The following is a 15,968-nucleotide window of genomic DNA, read 5'->3' on the forward strand; positions in this document are numbered from 1 at the left end:
TTTGCTACGTACACCAATGGTTTAAACGAGTGAGGCTGACCGACAATCACAAATATATGCATACCACCACCATGAAAAGGAGAATTACAACTCTGTATTAAAAGCAAGGAAAATTGAGACCACTATTGTGAGTCTTATGCAGATTCCTATGAGTTTGTTGTGGATGACAAAGACTATAATGGATCAGAGTTTGAGGTCATTCAAGATGAATCTGCTTATAACCCTTTCATGAGACTTTACATTTGTGAATTTCACAATGATTTATTCAGGACCCATAAGAGAGTGAGCCACCATCTTATTTATAAACATAAAGTACTATTCTGAATATAAATAAATTAATTTGGGGTGATTTCTAATAATATACTATGATAAAAAATAAATTGGCCAATAAAAATTTAAAACCTGAAAATTCACCCTTAAAATTTTCTATATTTCTCTCCTGTTTAGTTATATTCAACTATGGAGAATTCATTTAAAAGTAGAGTGGCCAAATCACTTGATCAAACCATATTATAAAGCTACAAATCACTTAGGCAAAAGATAACTGAATTAGACCAACAACACCCTTAATTTGGCCATAGAAAGAAAAAATTATCTAGCCACCTCAATATTACTTAGATTTACCATGACATGCCCCTTTGGGCAAGCTATTAGAACAAATTTACTAAGGCTAGAAATCTATAACTAATAAACTTAAAGAGAATTCTTGAAATGGGTCCCAAGATATTTGAAAACAACAGAATTGAAAAAAATTCAATGAAACTTAAAGACATAGAATAAACTTTCCACACATTGCACTACAAAGCATTACAAAAATTCTCCCAAATAGCACGCCAATAGTGAACAGTACTAAATTTGAAGTTATAATATGACAAAGAATGACCATTGAATTGAATATTAACTGGAAAAAGGTGTACCTCCATTCTTTGAACGAAAGGAAAATCGAAATGCAGATTATTGCTTATATTTGCAGCGAACATAGTGCATCGTATGCGAACTTTAGGGTTTGGAAAAGTTGACAATCACAGTCGGTGAGTGAGGAAAGAACAATATGTGTGTCTATTGTTGTTAAGCAGTTCTTAGGAGCATTTTATTTTATTTTAAGTACATGGAAGAACACTTACTTCCAAAACACCTTACCAGAGTTCTTGGCTAATTCCTTATATTACAAAAGAAATTTGGGTATCTGTATAACCAGCCTAGGTCCATCTTAACCCCAGCTCTATCAAGCTCCGAGACGGATCAAATCTCTTGAGATACAAACCTATTTTAAAATCAAAAGATATTTGATCCCTCTCGACGCTTGATATATTTAGGGTTAAGATGGATATAGACTAGTTTTTATATATGCACATACCATTTCTAGGCTAAATCCATATCTCCCTCTCTCTCTCTCTTCCCTCCTGATCTACTCTCTCCCTCACTATCTCTCCATCTCTCCCTTGCCACCCGCTCTCTCTCCAACTTTCTCTCTATAAGTATTTCTTCTTTCTTCCGCCTCCCTCTCTCCCCCTCCAACTGCATTTCTCTCCCCCTCTATCTCTCCTTATCTCTCTCAAGTCTTCTCTCTCCTTCTCTCTTTGAATTCCCCCCCTCTCTCTCTACCCTCCAACTTTGTCACTATCTCCCTCCCTCTCTCCTTCTCTCCTCCATCCATCTCTATTTCTCCCTCTTTCTCTTCTCCTTCTCTCTATCTTCCCTCCTCTCCTCTCTCCCTCTCTCTCCATCTCTCCCTTGTCACTCCCTCTCTCTCTCCACCTCTATCTCTCTATGTCTTTGTTTTTCCCTCTCTCTCTCTCTCACCCCCTCCAACTCCATCTCTCCTCTCCTCTCTCTCAAGTCATCTCTCTCTTCCTTTCTCTCTCTCCCTTTTTCTCCCCCCATATCTCTCTCTCTACCCTCCAACTCTATCACTATCTCCCTCCCTCTCTCCTTCTCTCTCCTTCATCCATCTCTATTTCTCCCTCTCTCTCTTCTTCTCTCTATCTTCCCTCCTCTCCTCTCTCCCTCTTTCTCCATCTCTACCTTGTCACTCCCTCTCTCTCTACCTCTATCTCTCTATGTCTGTGTTCTTCCCTACCTCTCTCCTCCCCTCCAACTCCATCTCTCTCTCCCTCCCTACCTTCTCCTCTCCCTCCCCTCCTCTCTCTTTTCATTTCCCTCTTTCTCTCTTTCTCTCTCTCCATCCACATGATGGAGATTTTTCACTCTATGTAATCAATGCCATATGCAATGTCTAAAATATTTTACATTATAATTTTTTATTGTGAAATGAGTTATGGTTTCTCGGCATGTGGTGTTGATAAGCTATGGTATTGTAACAAAACCTATTTACAAGTTAATAATATCCATGGTAAAGTGAGGGTGGATATCCATAGTTGAGAAACTTGTTATATTCTAAGTATTGAGTTTTTATGTGCTTATTAATTATATATAAATATGGTTATGGAATCATTATTAGTCCCTACAAAAGCATGACACTAACAATAGATTTGTCTATTGATCATTATTAATTTAGCATTGACCAATGCAAATTATAATGTTTTACTCTGAAAAATAAAAATTTATTTTTCAATATTATTAAAAAATACATAAATATACACCAATAAATAAATATTTATTTTTCAATAAAGATATCTACCCATCTTATGATACGAGAACAAGACATAGGTCAAGACAACGAAGGCTAAAATCTGCGTTAGAATATTGTCATTTTCTTGAGTTAGCAACACTATTTACGCTAAAACTTTAGAGGTAGTACAAAGTACTAAACGACCATGTAAATTTGGCTTAGCTCTCCAATATTTATTGCAAAACATATCTTCAAAATTAAACATAGGAATCATAATGAAGACATGTCGTCCTAGTCACTTTGGAATTTGGCTTTGCCACTGCCATAGTGCTTTTGGAGAGAGGTATCTGCAGAGTCCATACGAGTCATAAGGAAATCAACGATATCATGGTGGTTGGAGATTGTGCATATAAACATAACTTTGGGATGATAAGTTCACAAATGATTTCCTTACCAACTGTTCCGCTACAAACGTTAAAATAAATGGCTGTATGCCACTTTCTTGTCATCAACAACCCTATATTTTTTTGTTCGGAATTGTTCTTTTGGTTGTATGTATTTTTTCTTGAATGTCTGCTGTACTGCAGGACATGGATTCTGCTCCGGATTGAAGATTTTCTCCCATCCTTAACTAGAGATCGTGGAAGACTGGATTCTTGGAATTGCAGAATTTAGTTGCTGTCCTGTATTGAAGTATTCATTCCCCCTTTATTTTACTATTGTATGACATGCATGCCATTCTAAATAGTCCGAAACTAAGGGAAAGCAAAATTATAAAAACCTTCTGGAAATAAGCCAATGTAAATTAGTGTTTCAAGAAATTGGGAAAAATTAACCAAAAAGGAATATAGATGTTAAGAAGGGAAAATCACACTCTTAATGAAGTCACATAAAGAGAAGCTCAAACCAGCCAACTATTTACAAAATGGCTCTGACCTGCTTTCGGGTAGTCTTAATTCTGTGACATGGGTCAACTTGCAGGTGAAAGCATCTTCTTAATCAATGATGTTCTAAGGACTAGAAATTGGGGTTGTTTATCGAGGTAAAGGAATTGTTTTGATGGTCTAAAGTAGTCGGAATCTGGTTAAAGAAATTTCAAAAAATCTAGCAGTACCAGTGTTTGAACCATGTTTTTGATGGGGAAATGGATTCAGCTCCATAAAAATCCTGGACACACAAAATCTTGAAAGTTGACAAATCTTGGCAAGATTTTATCAAAATCTTGCCAAAATTTCCATGATTTTATTCAGAGCAAATTTGGAACCTCCACCTGTACATCTAAAAAATAGGCCTCATGATTTGAAATGAAAGCGCCAGAAAAACGCACTTGGACATCTAAAGAAATAGGAATAACGGGAGGAATCCACACCGGGTGATGCAGGCGAAATAAGATGGAGAAGTTTTGGATAATAATAACTTAAAATATAAACCTCACAAACTTTTTATTGATCTTCTGCTCGATTACATATTCATTTATATAGGAAGCACACAACAGATTCTGGTAACCAATTCCTAACTACTCACAACTACATCTTTCAACTGCTCATAACTAATTCAGTTTCTACATTATTCTCACATCCTCCCTTAATGGAGAAATGGATTCTCTATAATACCTAACTGACTTCTAAAAACTTCAAATTTGATTTTACCAAGGGGCTTAGTAAATATATCAGCCACATTATCCTTGGTGTTACAAAATAGCAATCCAATTTCTTTTGACATAATTTTCTCACGTACAAAGTGGTATTGTAACTCAACATGTTTTGTTCTAGCATGGTAAACTGGATTATGTGCTAATTTGATAGCACTCTGATTATCACAATTGATACATGTTGCACCACTTTGCGCTTCTTCAAGATCAGCAAGAACTCTCCGCAACCAAATAGCTTCACAGGTGGCATTGGTTAAAGCTTTGTACTATGATTCTGTTGATGATAAAGAAACAGTTGGCTGTTTCTTACTGCTCCAAGATACGACCCCTGATCCAATATGGAATGCATAGCCAGAGGTACATCGTCTGTCATCTGGATTTCCTGCCCAATCTGAATCAGAAAAACCTGTCAGTACAACATCAGATACATCAGTATACATAATACCAAGATTCACTGTTCCCTTTAAGTATCAGAGAACTTTCTTTGCAGCAATCCAGTGATTTCCTGAAGGCTTAGCCATGAATTGACTAAGGATACTGACTGAGTATGCAATGTCTGGTCTGGTAGTGGTGAGATAGTTCAAACTTCCCACTAACTGACGATATAATGTTCCATCTGCCTCTTTCGAACCATCTTCTTTGTACAACTTTGCATTTTGTTCTAAGGGAGTTGACATAACTTTACAATCTATCATATTGAACTTTTTAAGAATCTCCTTTGTATATTTGCTTTGAGTGATCAATGTTTTACCAGTTTCTCTCCATACCTCAATGCCTAAACAGTAATGCATTTCACCCAAATCTTTCATTTCAAAAACCTGTGACAACTGAACTTTAATTTCTTCAATTAACTTGTGAGCACTGCCTGTTATAATGAGATCATCCACATATAAAGATATTAAAGCAACATGTCCTTTTTCATCTTTCTTAACATACAAGTTAGGATCATTTTTGCTTTTCACAAACCCATTCTGAAGAAAGAAGGTATCAATCTTTACATACCATGATCTTGGTGCCTGTTTCAAACCATACAAGGCCTTTCTTAACCTGCAAACCAGATGCTCCTGTCCCTGTTTGACAAACCCTTCAGGTTGAACCAAATAAACTTCTTCCTGTAAATCACCATTTAGAAAAGCAGATTTGACATCCATTTGATGTATATTCCAGTTATGTTTTGTGGCTAAGGCAATCAGTAATCTAATTGTATTCAACTTAGCTACTGGTGCAAAAGTGTCTTCATAATCAATGCCCTCCTGTTGAGCATATCCTTTTGCTACTAATCTAGCCTTAAATTTATCAATTGTACCATCTGCTTTAAATTTTGTTTTATACAACCATTTGCTTCCAATTGGAACTTTATTTGCAGGAAGTTCCACTAATTCCCATGTTTGATTTTTCATAATAGAAGCATACTCATCATTCATAGCATTAATCCATGGTTCATGTTGTTTAGCCTGCTCATAATCAATTGGTTCTTCAACATTCATTATATTAGACATTAAGGCATAGTCTTTATACCTTTCAGGAAGCCGAGTCTGTCGGGATGACCTTCTTGGTGTGGGTGTTCCATCCATGATTCGTTGGCTTTGAGGTGTATCACCCCCTTGTGATGACTCACTGCTGCTAGATGTGCTCGTACTGCTGCGATCATCCTGATCCTGTACCTGTACCTGGACCTGTTCCTGTTCCTGCTTAATCAAAGTATCAAGCTTGAGATGTGCATCATTAGAAATATGCCATGTATCATTCTTTGTGTTACTTTTATCAGTCTGCTCATGAAACAATACATCACGACTTGCAAATAGTTTATGGGAACTGGGATCAAACAATTTATAGGCTTTCTGATCCGTACAATATCCAATGAAAATACACTTGATGGACTTGGCATCAAGTTTTCTTCTGTTAGCTTCAGGAATATGAGCAAAAACAGTGCATCCAAAGACTTTGAAATGACTCACATCAGGTTTATAACCATAAAGAACCTCAAAAGGAGTTTGAAAAACTAATTGCTTAGTGGGACATCGATTCTTTAGATAAACAGCAGTGTTAATGGCTTCTGCCCAAAAACCATTAGAGATGTTCTTACCTTGCAGCATACTACGAGCAGATTCCACCAAGGTTCTATTCCACCGCTCAGCAACACCATTTTGCTGAGGGGTATGTGGCACTGTGAATTGTTGTTGAATTCCATTAAATTTACAATAGGTGTTAAATGCCTTTGATTTATATTCACCCCCTTGATCAGATCTGAGTATTTTAATACACTTTCCTGTTTGTTTTTCAACCATATTTCGAAATTCTTTAAAATACTCAAATATATCACTTTTCCTTCTAACGAAATAGACCCAGGTATATCTAGATCTATCATCAATAAAAATAACAAAGTATAAAGCACCACCAAGAGACCTAGTTTGCATAGGTCCGCATACATCAGTGTGAATTAATTCAAGAATATCATACTTCCGTTTCTCAGTATGAACAGGAAACTCTTCTCTATGCTGCTTACCAAGTGCACAAGCTTCACATGGTAAATGTTCACACTTCATCTCAGGAAGACCTTCAACCATTGATTTCCTTTGTAACAACGATAAATCATTGTAATTTAGGTGCCCATACCTGTGATGCCATAATTCTGCTGTCGATGTCTCTTGAGATGTCAATGCAACATGGCGCTTGACTGTCACATCCAATCTGTACAATCCTCCAACCCTGGTACCTGTAGAAACAACCTTGTAGTGGTCCTGAACATCTTTCACTATACACCCCAATTTACCAAATTCTACTTTTAAATGATTATCAGTGATAGCGGAAACAGATAGCAGATTCTTTTTAAGAGCAGGTACATACATCACATTATGAATCTGTCTCATTTGTCCATTAGGTAAGTACACATTTACTATGCCATAGCCTTGAACTTTAAGTGACCTATCATCTCCTAAGTAAATGTGTGTACCATCAGATTTCTCAAAATATTTATCAAACCATTCTTTATTACAAGTCATGTGTGCCGATGCACCAGAATCTATAAACCAAGTATTCTCATCATCAGTTTCAGCAGACAATGCAGCATCAGAAAGAAATAACTTAAGATTTTTAAATCCATCATTCACTGAGGTGTCTCTGTTTATGTAGTTTCCATTATGCCTGTTATGTCTTTGATTTGATTCATTATTCTTTCTCCTATAACAATCTTTTGCCACATGTCCAGGTTTTCCACAATAATGACATACAATGTTCCTTTTAACATAAGAATCAGGAGGTGCCTTACCTTTCTGCTTTGCTTGAAAATGGCCTCTGTTTCTGTCCCATGATCTCCCTCGGAATGGTTTTTGGCCTCTGGCAGTCAAAGCCAAATCAGAACCATTTGACTCCAGTTCAAATGTTTTCATGCGCTCTTCTTCTTGAAGAAGAATTCCAGCCAATTCTTCAAATGTAGGAGGTGTCGGTCTAGCTGAGAGAGCTGAAATAAAGACTTTATAGTCGGGGACTAACCCCTTTAAAGTAACAGTTACCAAGTCTGTACTAGAAACTTTTTCACCAATATCACCAAGCTTATCACTAAAGTCTTTAATCCGGGAAACAAAGTTACTAATGCTTTCATTGGCATCCATTTTGATAGATAACAGCTTTGTTTTTAAAAATAAAATACGATTTGCATTAGAAGTCTCATACAAACTTTTAAGAGTGTCCCATGTCGCCTTCGAAGTTTCACAGTCCCGAATGTGAGGAATAATATTGTCCTTCACTGACATACGGAGCAGCACCCTTGCTCTCACTTCACGCTTCTCCCAATCTTGAGTGTTAGTAGGAGGTTGAGGCTTGGTCTCGTCACCTTTTACAATCGGCCAGAGATTGTGTGCCTCCAGTACTGTGGTGATCTTAAATTTCCAATTTACATAGTTTTCTCCATCAAGTTTTGAAGACTCATTTAAATAGGAATCTGCAAGGGGATTAGCCATTTCTCCACCAAACCAAAGTCAAACAAACAACCCGCAAGCTTCTTAAAGTTGAAAACTGGTTTGAAAAGGAAAAACTCTGCAAATTATGAGAATATCGCAGGCCTCACTGCCTGAGAAATGCTACTGCAGGCCTCACTCTGCAAATTATGAGAACAAAGGTATACAAATAAAACCGGGCAAATTATGAGAATATCGCAGGCCTCACTGCCTGAGAAATGCTACTGCAGGCCTCACTCTGCAAATTATGAGAACAAAGGTATACAAATAAAACCGGGCAAATTATGAGAATATCGCAGGCCTTGCCTAAGAAATTCTACTGCAGGCCTCACTGACGTCAAAGGTATACAAATGATAATAAACCAACGAAGACCGGGCCGACTGAAAAAAAAATAAATGTGACCACGGCACAAATCACAGATGGTATAAAACCACGGACGGCTACAAAACTTGCACACGACGGTTTTGGCACCAGCAGCTTCACGGTTTTGGCATCAGCAGCTTCACGGTTTTCGGATGGCACCAGAATCTACACACGAACAGGCTTCACGGCTCTGCAAACAGTTTTGGACAAGGTCTCCTTCGCTTCTCCCCGCACCAGTCCGTCCACACGCAGCAACGCAGGGGGCTCTCACACGCCAATCACACAGCAACACGGTTCCACAACCAGTCCGTCCACACGCAGCAACGCAGGGGGCTCTCACACGCCAATACACAGCAAGCAACAGCCTGCAACAGCCTCACGGTCCTCACGCTGCACACCTCACACACAGCAAGCAACAGCCTCACGGCTCTCACGCTGCACCACGAACTGGCCTCACACAGCAAAAAAAATGCACGCAAAAGGCTCAACAACTTGGACTCACGCCTTCGCTTCAGGCCAGACTCATTGCCCTTTGGCTCTGATACCAACTTAAAATATAAACCTCACAAACTTTTTATTGATCTTCTGCTCGATTACATATTCATTTATATAGGAAGCACACAACAGATTCTGGTAACCAATTCCTAACTACTCACAACTACATCTTTCAACTGCTCATAACTAATTCAGTTTCTACATTATTCTCACATAATATGCACTCTGCATAAAAGTGATTAATGCCATATAGGCTACGATACATACGAATTGTTTGATATAAACCATTTCTAGATCAAACGGTATATATCTCAACCTACACCCTGTTAGGATACATACATACTGTTTGATCTGAAATTTCTAGATCAAACGGTATATATCTCAACCTATACCCTATTAATTGTATTGCTGCAGGGTGTATATTAATAACTCAAGATCGTGTATGTTGATAACCCAAGATCTGACTGACTCTGGAAGGATAATTACTACCGTTATGGTATCATAGCATGGTAAGATTTGTTTGTTCTTTTTCCTTTTTCTTTCTGAAATGGACTACTGCAATTCTTAAATGGTCACTTCGAAAACAGAAGAGAAGAGAAGGAACCATCTCCTAACTCGAGCCATGGGCCAATAGATTTACCATGGCAACTGCAGGACTATTTGGTTGCATTTCAGAAAACAACACAAGGAAATAACTTAAACCCAAATTCTTCAGAGGCCGGATGTCTTAGTTGAAGCGATGTTACTGGTGTGGCACAGTGGATATTGTGAGAGTTGAACATATCGAAATTGCCACCTGTGGAGTTTCAATTAATTAGAGCGTAGAGTCCACACAAACACAAAACCGAGTCTACCAAGCAGCAGAAGCATAGGGCACTGTTACCTGAGAGACCTTAGCCTCAAAGGTAAAGTCATTGAATCTCAACATCAATTTCAAAATATAGCTAAAACAAATATAGCATCCTCCAACCTGCGAAGTAAATCGAAAAAATAAATATGCTTTTCCTCCATGAAATCACATAGAAAATAGTGCCAACGGTCCACCCCTCCATATAGGCTCAGGGATAGGGTGCAACATACATAGTTGTAATGAAAACTAAAAAATACACCATTGAATTCAAATGCCCATACCCATTAAGCTCCTCTAAGGAATCAATCCTGCTATTCGGCAGCAAACATCGTGGTGGTAATGCAATCCAGCCCACATCCACAAGTTGGGGAAACATCAAAATCGGAGAGAGGGAAGGCAGCAGAGAATGGTCCCACGTAAAATTCTAATTTCCCATCATCATCGCCCTCGCCCCCTCTGAGTTCCACTTTAGATATGTCCAGCCATACAAACAGAATCTTGACGCTTATCCCTTTCAATTTCTTGAGAGAGCCGGGGCTGATCTTTCCTGAGATTCTTCTCTGATACTTCAGCTGGTACCCTGCTTCGATCCCAAAGCTGCATGCCCCATCTCCATCCACCTCCAGAAACACCTCAAAACTCCCGTCTGCATCATTGAAAAAATAGTCCTTGGCATTTGTGGGCAGAATGCCCTTCGGAAACTTAAACGATTCCAATACATCATACACTGACTCCCCAGTACCATTACTATTTGCCCCCACAGAGATGACAGGAAGTGGAAAAACCAGAACCAGGGCCGCTCCTACCAGGAACCTAATGTGCCTGTCACCCATTATCCTCAATTTCCACAACCTCAACCCTTGATTCCTCTATTGTATGTCAAAATATCCTTAGACAGAGAAAGAGCGTTGGACCGAGTTGAAGCATGTAAATGATATCTATCAATGTTTTTACTCTCCCCCATCCCTAGGTATTTATAACTGAAGTGCAGGACTCCGCTCCAGGTTAATGTGAAGATTTCTGGACTCGGACCTATTCGCTAGACAATTTTTTTATTTTTATGCAGTGGTAATATTATCCAAACATCTGTTTCCCTTTCCTTTAAACGAAGGGTGGGTGTATTTCTCATACATTTTTTTTAATGAGAAATGTGTCTTTCTCATTCTTTTGGAATTGGTAACTGGTTTGGTTTAAGAATCAATTTTGATGGTTACCACTGTAATGTTTAGGTAAGTTGTGTTATGTTAGAGTAGATTCCCGCCACTATTACCATAAACCAAATTATTACCCTAAACCAAATAATCACGGATAAATTTGAAATTTTATACATATATTTATTTTACATCTTTATAAAATTACCAATAGAACTTAAAAAAAAATTGTTTTAATATATTTCATATATGGTATGTATGTTTTTCAAACCAACTAAATCCTCGGGACAAAAGGTGAAAAAATCCATAGATCCTAATGAATAAATAGCAAAGATGCATTAGAGACCAGAATTAGCAGTTAGGAATTAGTTACTTAATTAATAAATTAATATTTATTATTTTTTTAAAATTCTAATTAAAAACTAGCTTTATAAATTAGCCATTAATTCTCTATAGAAATATATAATTATTTATTAACAATATTAAATTATTATATATATATATATATATATATATATATATATATATATATATTATTTATTATAATAACCAAATATGAAATTATTTATTAATAATATGAAATTATTATATAGATATATATTATTGATTATAATAACCAATTTTATTTATAAAAGGACCATAGTCAAATAAAAACATATTAATAATACAAACTAACCCTATTTCTATTTCATAAATAAATAAATAAATAGAATAATAAAAATAAAAATAATATAATATTTACTAATTGTTTATACGTATATGCAATTATTCATTAATAATAATACTATTATTTATATATTATGTATTTTTATAAAAAAAGGGGAAAATCAAGATGAAAGAGCTAGAATCCAACTCTTACTCAATTTCCATCCATCATCCCTATTGAGATTGATAGCATGTTTCTCAATCTCAATAGCCTCTCTTAACTTCTTATGGTGGAAGTGATCAACCCTGGCAATGAACTTCACATCCTCAATGCAAACATGGTGCTTATATTTCTCTACATGCTCTGCAAGAGTTGATGAGCGAAATCGGCTGTGTCGGATATCTGTTGCATGCTCTTGGATTCTCTGTTTAATAGAGCGACCGGTCTCCCCAATGTAGGGAACCCCACAGGAACATGAGATCGAGTAGACTCCTTTCATGGCCTTGGGGTCAATAGGGTCTTTAACGGATATAAGAGAATTTCTAATGGTATTAGGGGGCTTGAAAGTAGATGAAACATTATTCTTCTTAAGAACATGGACAATCCTATCAGTGGTCCCCTGGTGAGTTTTAATGTTGTTTCCCTTTATACCAATATTCCTATTCAAGTAGCCATTGATGTCATAAATCAGATCACTAGCAATGACACTGCCAAATTAGTTGGCCTCTGCCTCACCTCTACCTTCTTCAGTTTTCAAGGTGATTTCTTTGAACAAACTTGTGGGGTGGCGATGGGTTCTCCTCTTTCACCTATATTTGCTAACTTATTCATGGAGGATTTTGAGGCTAAGGCCTTAGCCTTAGCTCAATTTCGCCCTAAAAAATGGAAGAGGTTTGTTGACAATACTTGCGTCATTTGGCCTCTTGGTCGCAAAAAATTGGATTTATTTCTTAACTATCTTAATTCTAAATCAAACTCCATCAAATTCACCATGGAGGTTGAGGTGAATGGGTGTCTTCCTTTCCTAGAGATCCTTCTCTCTAGAATGAATGATGGTTCTGTTTCTCACCGAGTCTTTCACAAGAAAACTCACACAAAACAATATCTTCATTCCAGTTCTCATCATTTTCGGCGCAAAAATTCAGGGTTCTTAGTACTCTAGCCACCCGTGCTTTAAGAATTTTGGATGAGATGCACCTAGAAGAGGAAAAATCTCATCTTCTTAAAGTTTTTGAAAATAATGACTATAGCAGATCTCAAGGCCTCAAGGCTTTCCAAAGAGCCCATAAAGAATAGAGGGTTAAGGCCTCTTTGGGTTTACATTTACTTTGTATAATATATACATACTCTTTCCGTTTACCTACTCTTTTTATTAATTATATTAAAATCAAAACAACACCAAAAATAATGATATATATTTTAATAAACAAAAACATTAAAAATTAATTATATTAAATCAAAACAATACCAAAAATAATGATTTATTTTTTATTTTTTAATAAACATGAAAGTTTTCAAACAATGTGAGGGATCAAATTTCTTGAAGTGTAAATCATTTTTTACATCGCAAGAGATTTGATCTATCTAAGGGCTTGATAAATCCGAGATTAATATGGATCTATAATGGTATAACGTAGTTTCTCTCTTTATATCTTTCTCTACATGCATGCAGACACACAACTTCTTCATCTTGAACAAAACCTAATAAAGTGATTTAACCATATATTTTTTTAAACATAATAAAGTCATTTAACCATATTTTATATTTTTATATTTTCATTTACTTCGTATAATATATACACAGTCTCTTTTTGTTTACATTGAATCAATTATGTTATTAATATTTGCTTTAAATGTTACATGTAAACTCTGTATTAAATATTGAAGAAATGATCAAATCTCTCATACACGGAATTAGAAAACATGTATCAATGGAATAAGAAATTTCTCTCTCTCTCTATACATCTATATTCAATATTGAAATATTTTATTTCATCTCCTAATATTTTATTTATAACCTAATTTGATTTTTGATTTTTTTTTTAATATGCCATATACCAACTCCACATTAAAATTGAATCAATTACATTTTTTTTTAATATGCCATATACCAACTCCACATTAAAATTGAATCAATTACATATTTTCATCACAATAGAAAGTGAAAATAATAATAACGAGTATAGATTCATCCTAATTTTGGATTTATCAAACACTGAGAGGGATCAAATCTTTCAGACACAAACTTCTTTTTGAGTGCAAAAGTTGAGGAAAGGTTTGCAACTCGATTCCTCTCATAGCTTGGTAGATCCTTGGCTAAGATGGATCTATGCTAGTTCTTAATAATATTATTTATATTATATAAATTTTACATCTCTATATATAAAATTATTTCCATTTTTTATTTTATTAAAACCTTGATTTAAATGAAATATCCACATAATATTTTTAGTAGTAGTGAGGAAAAATGTTTTAAATATATCTCAATAGTAAGTATAACCTTTTTTAGTTTATATTTAATTAAAAAAATGTTATAAAATAAAATATTTATAAAATATTTTGATTGTGAAATGAGTTATAGTTTTTGGGCATGTGTTATTGATAAGCCATGATATTGGCTCATAGTAATGTAAAAAAACTTATTTACAAGTTAATAGGGTAAAGTAGATATGAAACTAGGTTATAAGGGTTTCTTCATAGTTGTTTTCAATAATCTAAAAGATACAGAAATTCAACCTATACAAGGAAGATTTTCATGTAGCTTCAGTTTAGATCAAACTGTATTGTCTCCCCTAAGAATTGCTAAATTAGGAAATTGTAGCAGGAATATATAATTCCCTATGACAATTAGGAAGTCATAGAAGGAATATATAATTCCTTAGGATCTTGTGCCATGACTTTAGAAACCACCAGATAGGGCCACTACACCTTCTATTCTAGTATATGCATGTATACGGATATTTCAAAGCCCTTACTAGCCACCATTTGCCTTAATCATTGAGATAATGATTGGCTCCGACCCATAGATTATGAGCACATCCCTTTTCACTACAAAAGTTTCTATGAGCACAAAAATCTTTTTAGGGAATGCCCTATAAATGTGCCACCAACCCTACTATATTGTAGGTAGAAATAGATTAGGACATCTTTGAAAAGGCACCAACAAAAGAATTAGGTAAGAAACCCATAGGTAATGCCTCCTCTATCAGACCCACAATCAATAATAGGTACATGGATCTATCAAAACCAACATCGAAACATTGATGTGGTGAAGATCGAATCACAAAAAACCAAGAGAAACAATCCCAAGCACCCTCGGAGGATGTCAAAGATTAGAACAAAAGAAGAAAACTTCATGATAAGGAAAATGCAAAAGAAGTAAAAGATGTGGAAATGATGTAGGAAATAGAGGAAGTCTCAAAAGCAAAGCAAGGTGACGAAATGGATTTGGGAGAGATTTATTTACACTCCATCATAAATTCCTAGAAAATAAGAGATATGCACTCCATTCTTAATCAAAAAATCCAACTAAGGCTTGGATAGCTTTACCCCTGACTTTTTCCAAGCTTGTTGGTCCATTATACACAGGGATATTTGGGAGCTTGTTTAAAATTCAAGACAAACCTCTTCTACCCCCTAGCTCTTAACCCTACTTTATTGACACTCCTCCCTAAGGAGGAAAGAGTTTAAGACCCTAAAAAATTGCAACACATTTCTCTATGAAATGTGATCTACAAAGCCATCACCAAAGTCTTGGACAACAAATTAAAACCCCTTCTACCTCTCTTCATCTCCATAGGACAATCTGGTTGCGTGGAAGGATGATTTTTTTTTTTTTAAGTATTATCCTTTTTCATGAAATGATTCACTTCCTAAATACCTCAAAGAAACCGAACACGTTCATTGATATGGATTTTTCTAAAGCTTTTGATTGTTTAAGCTAGCAATATATATATATATATATATATATATATATAGATAATAAAAATACAAACCATGACACCGTTAAATTACAAAAACCCTTTTGTATATATAACCTAGTTTTATATCTACATTACCTTTTGGGTTGTCAATATTTCTTGATCCACCCTACCAAAGCTCTTTTCATTAGCCATATTCCCATGAATTTGTCGATGAGAGTGTGATACTATATGTACTAAATATTCTCAACAATTATGTGGGAAAAGATCTCGTATTTCGGAGTAACCTCAGATTGGGGGATATATGTTCCAATTTTACTTGCTTGTGACACATTGAGGCCACATTAGTGTTGGGGCAACCGT

At 35.8% G+C, this 15,968-nt stretch overlaps 1 protein-coding gene across 1 annotated transcript; it reads right to left on the minus strand.

Annotated features, from left to right (window-relative positions):
* Positions 1–10,020: 10,020 nt before the first annotated feature.
* Positions 10,021–10,924, minus strand: LOC149205422 (uncharacterized). Its single transcript, XM_089393466.1, has one exon. The coding sequence runs from the start codon at positions 10,719–10,721 to the stop codon at positions 10,200–10,202; it is 522 nt and encodes a 173-aa protein (XP_089249592.1). The 5' UTR covers positions 10,722–10,924; the 3' UTR covers positions 10,021–10,199.
* Between the last annotated feature and the right edge of the window lie 5,044 nt (positions 10,925–15,968).

Source organism: Pinus tabuliformis, chromosome 1_2, assembly GCF_031772625.1.
Source record: "Pinus tabuliformis cultivar Carrire ecotype Pingquan chromosome 1_2, CPIR1, whole genome shotgun sequence".
Taxonomy (NCBI): Eukaryota; Viridiplantae; Streptophyta; class Pinopsida; order Pinales; family Pinaceae; genus Pinus; species Pinus tabuliformis.

Coding starts and splice junctions, on each gene's coding strand:
- LOC149205422 (XM_089393466.1), bottom strand. CDS start 10,721: ATGGGTGACAGGCACATTAGGTTCCTGGTAGGAGCGGCCCTGGTTCTG.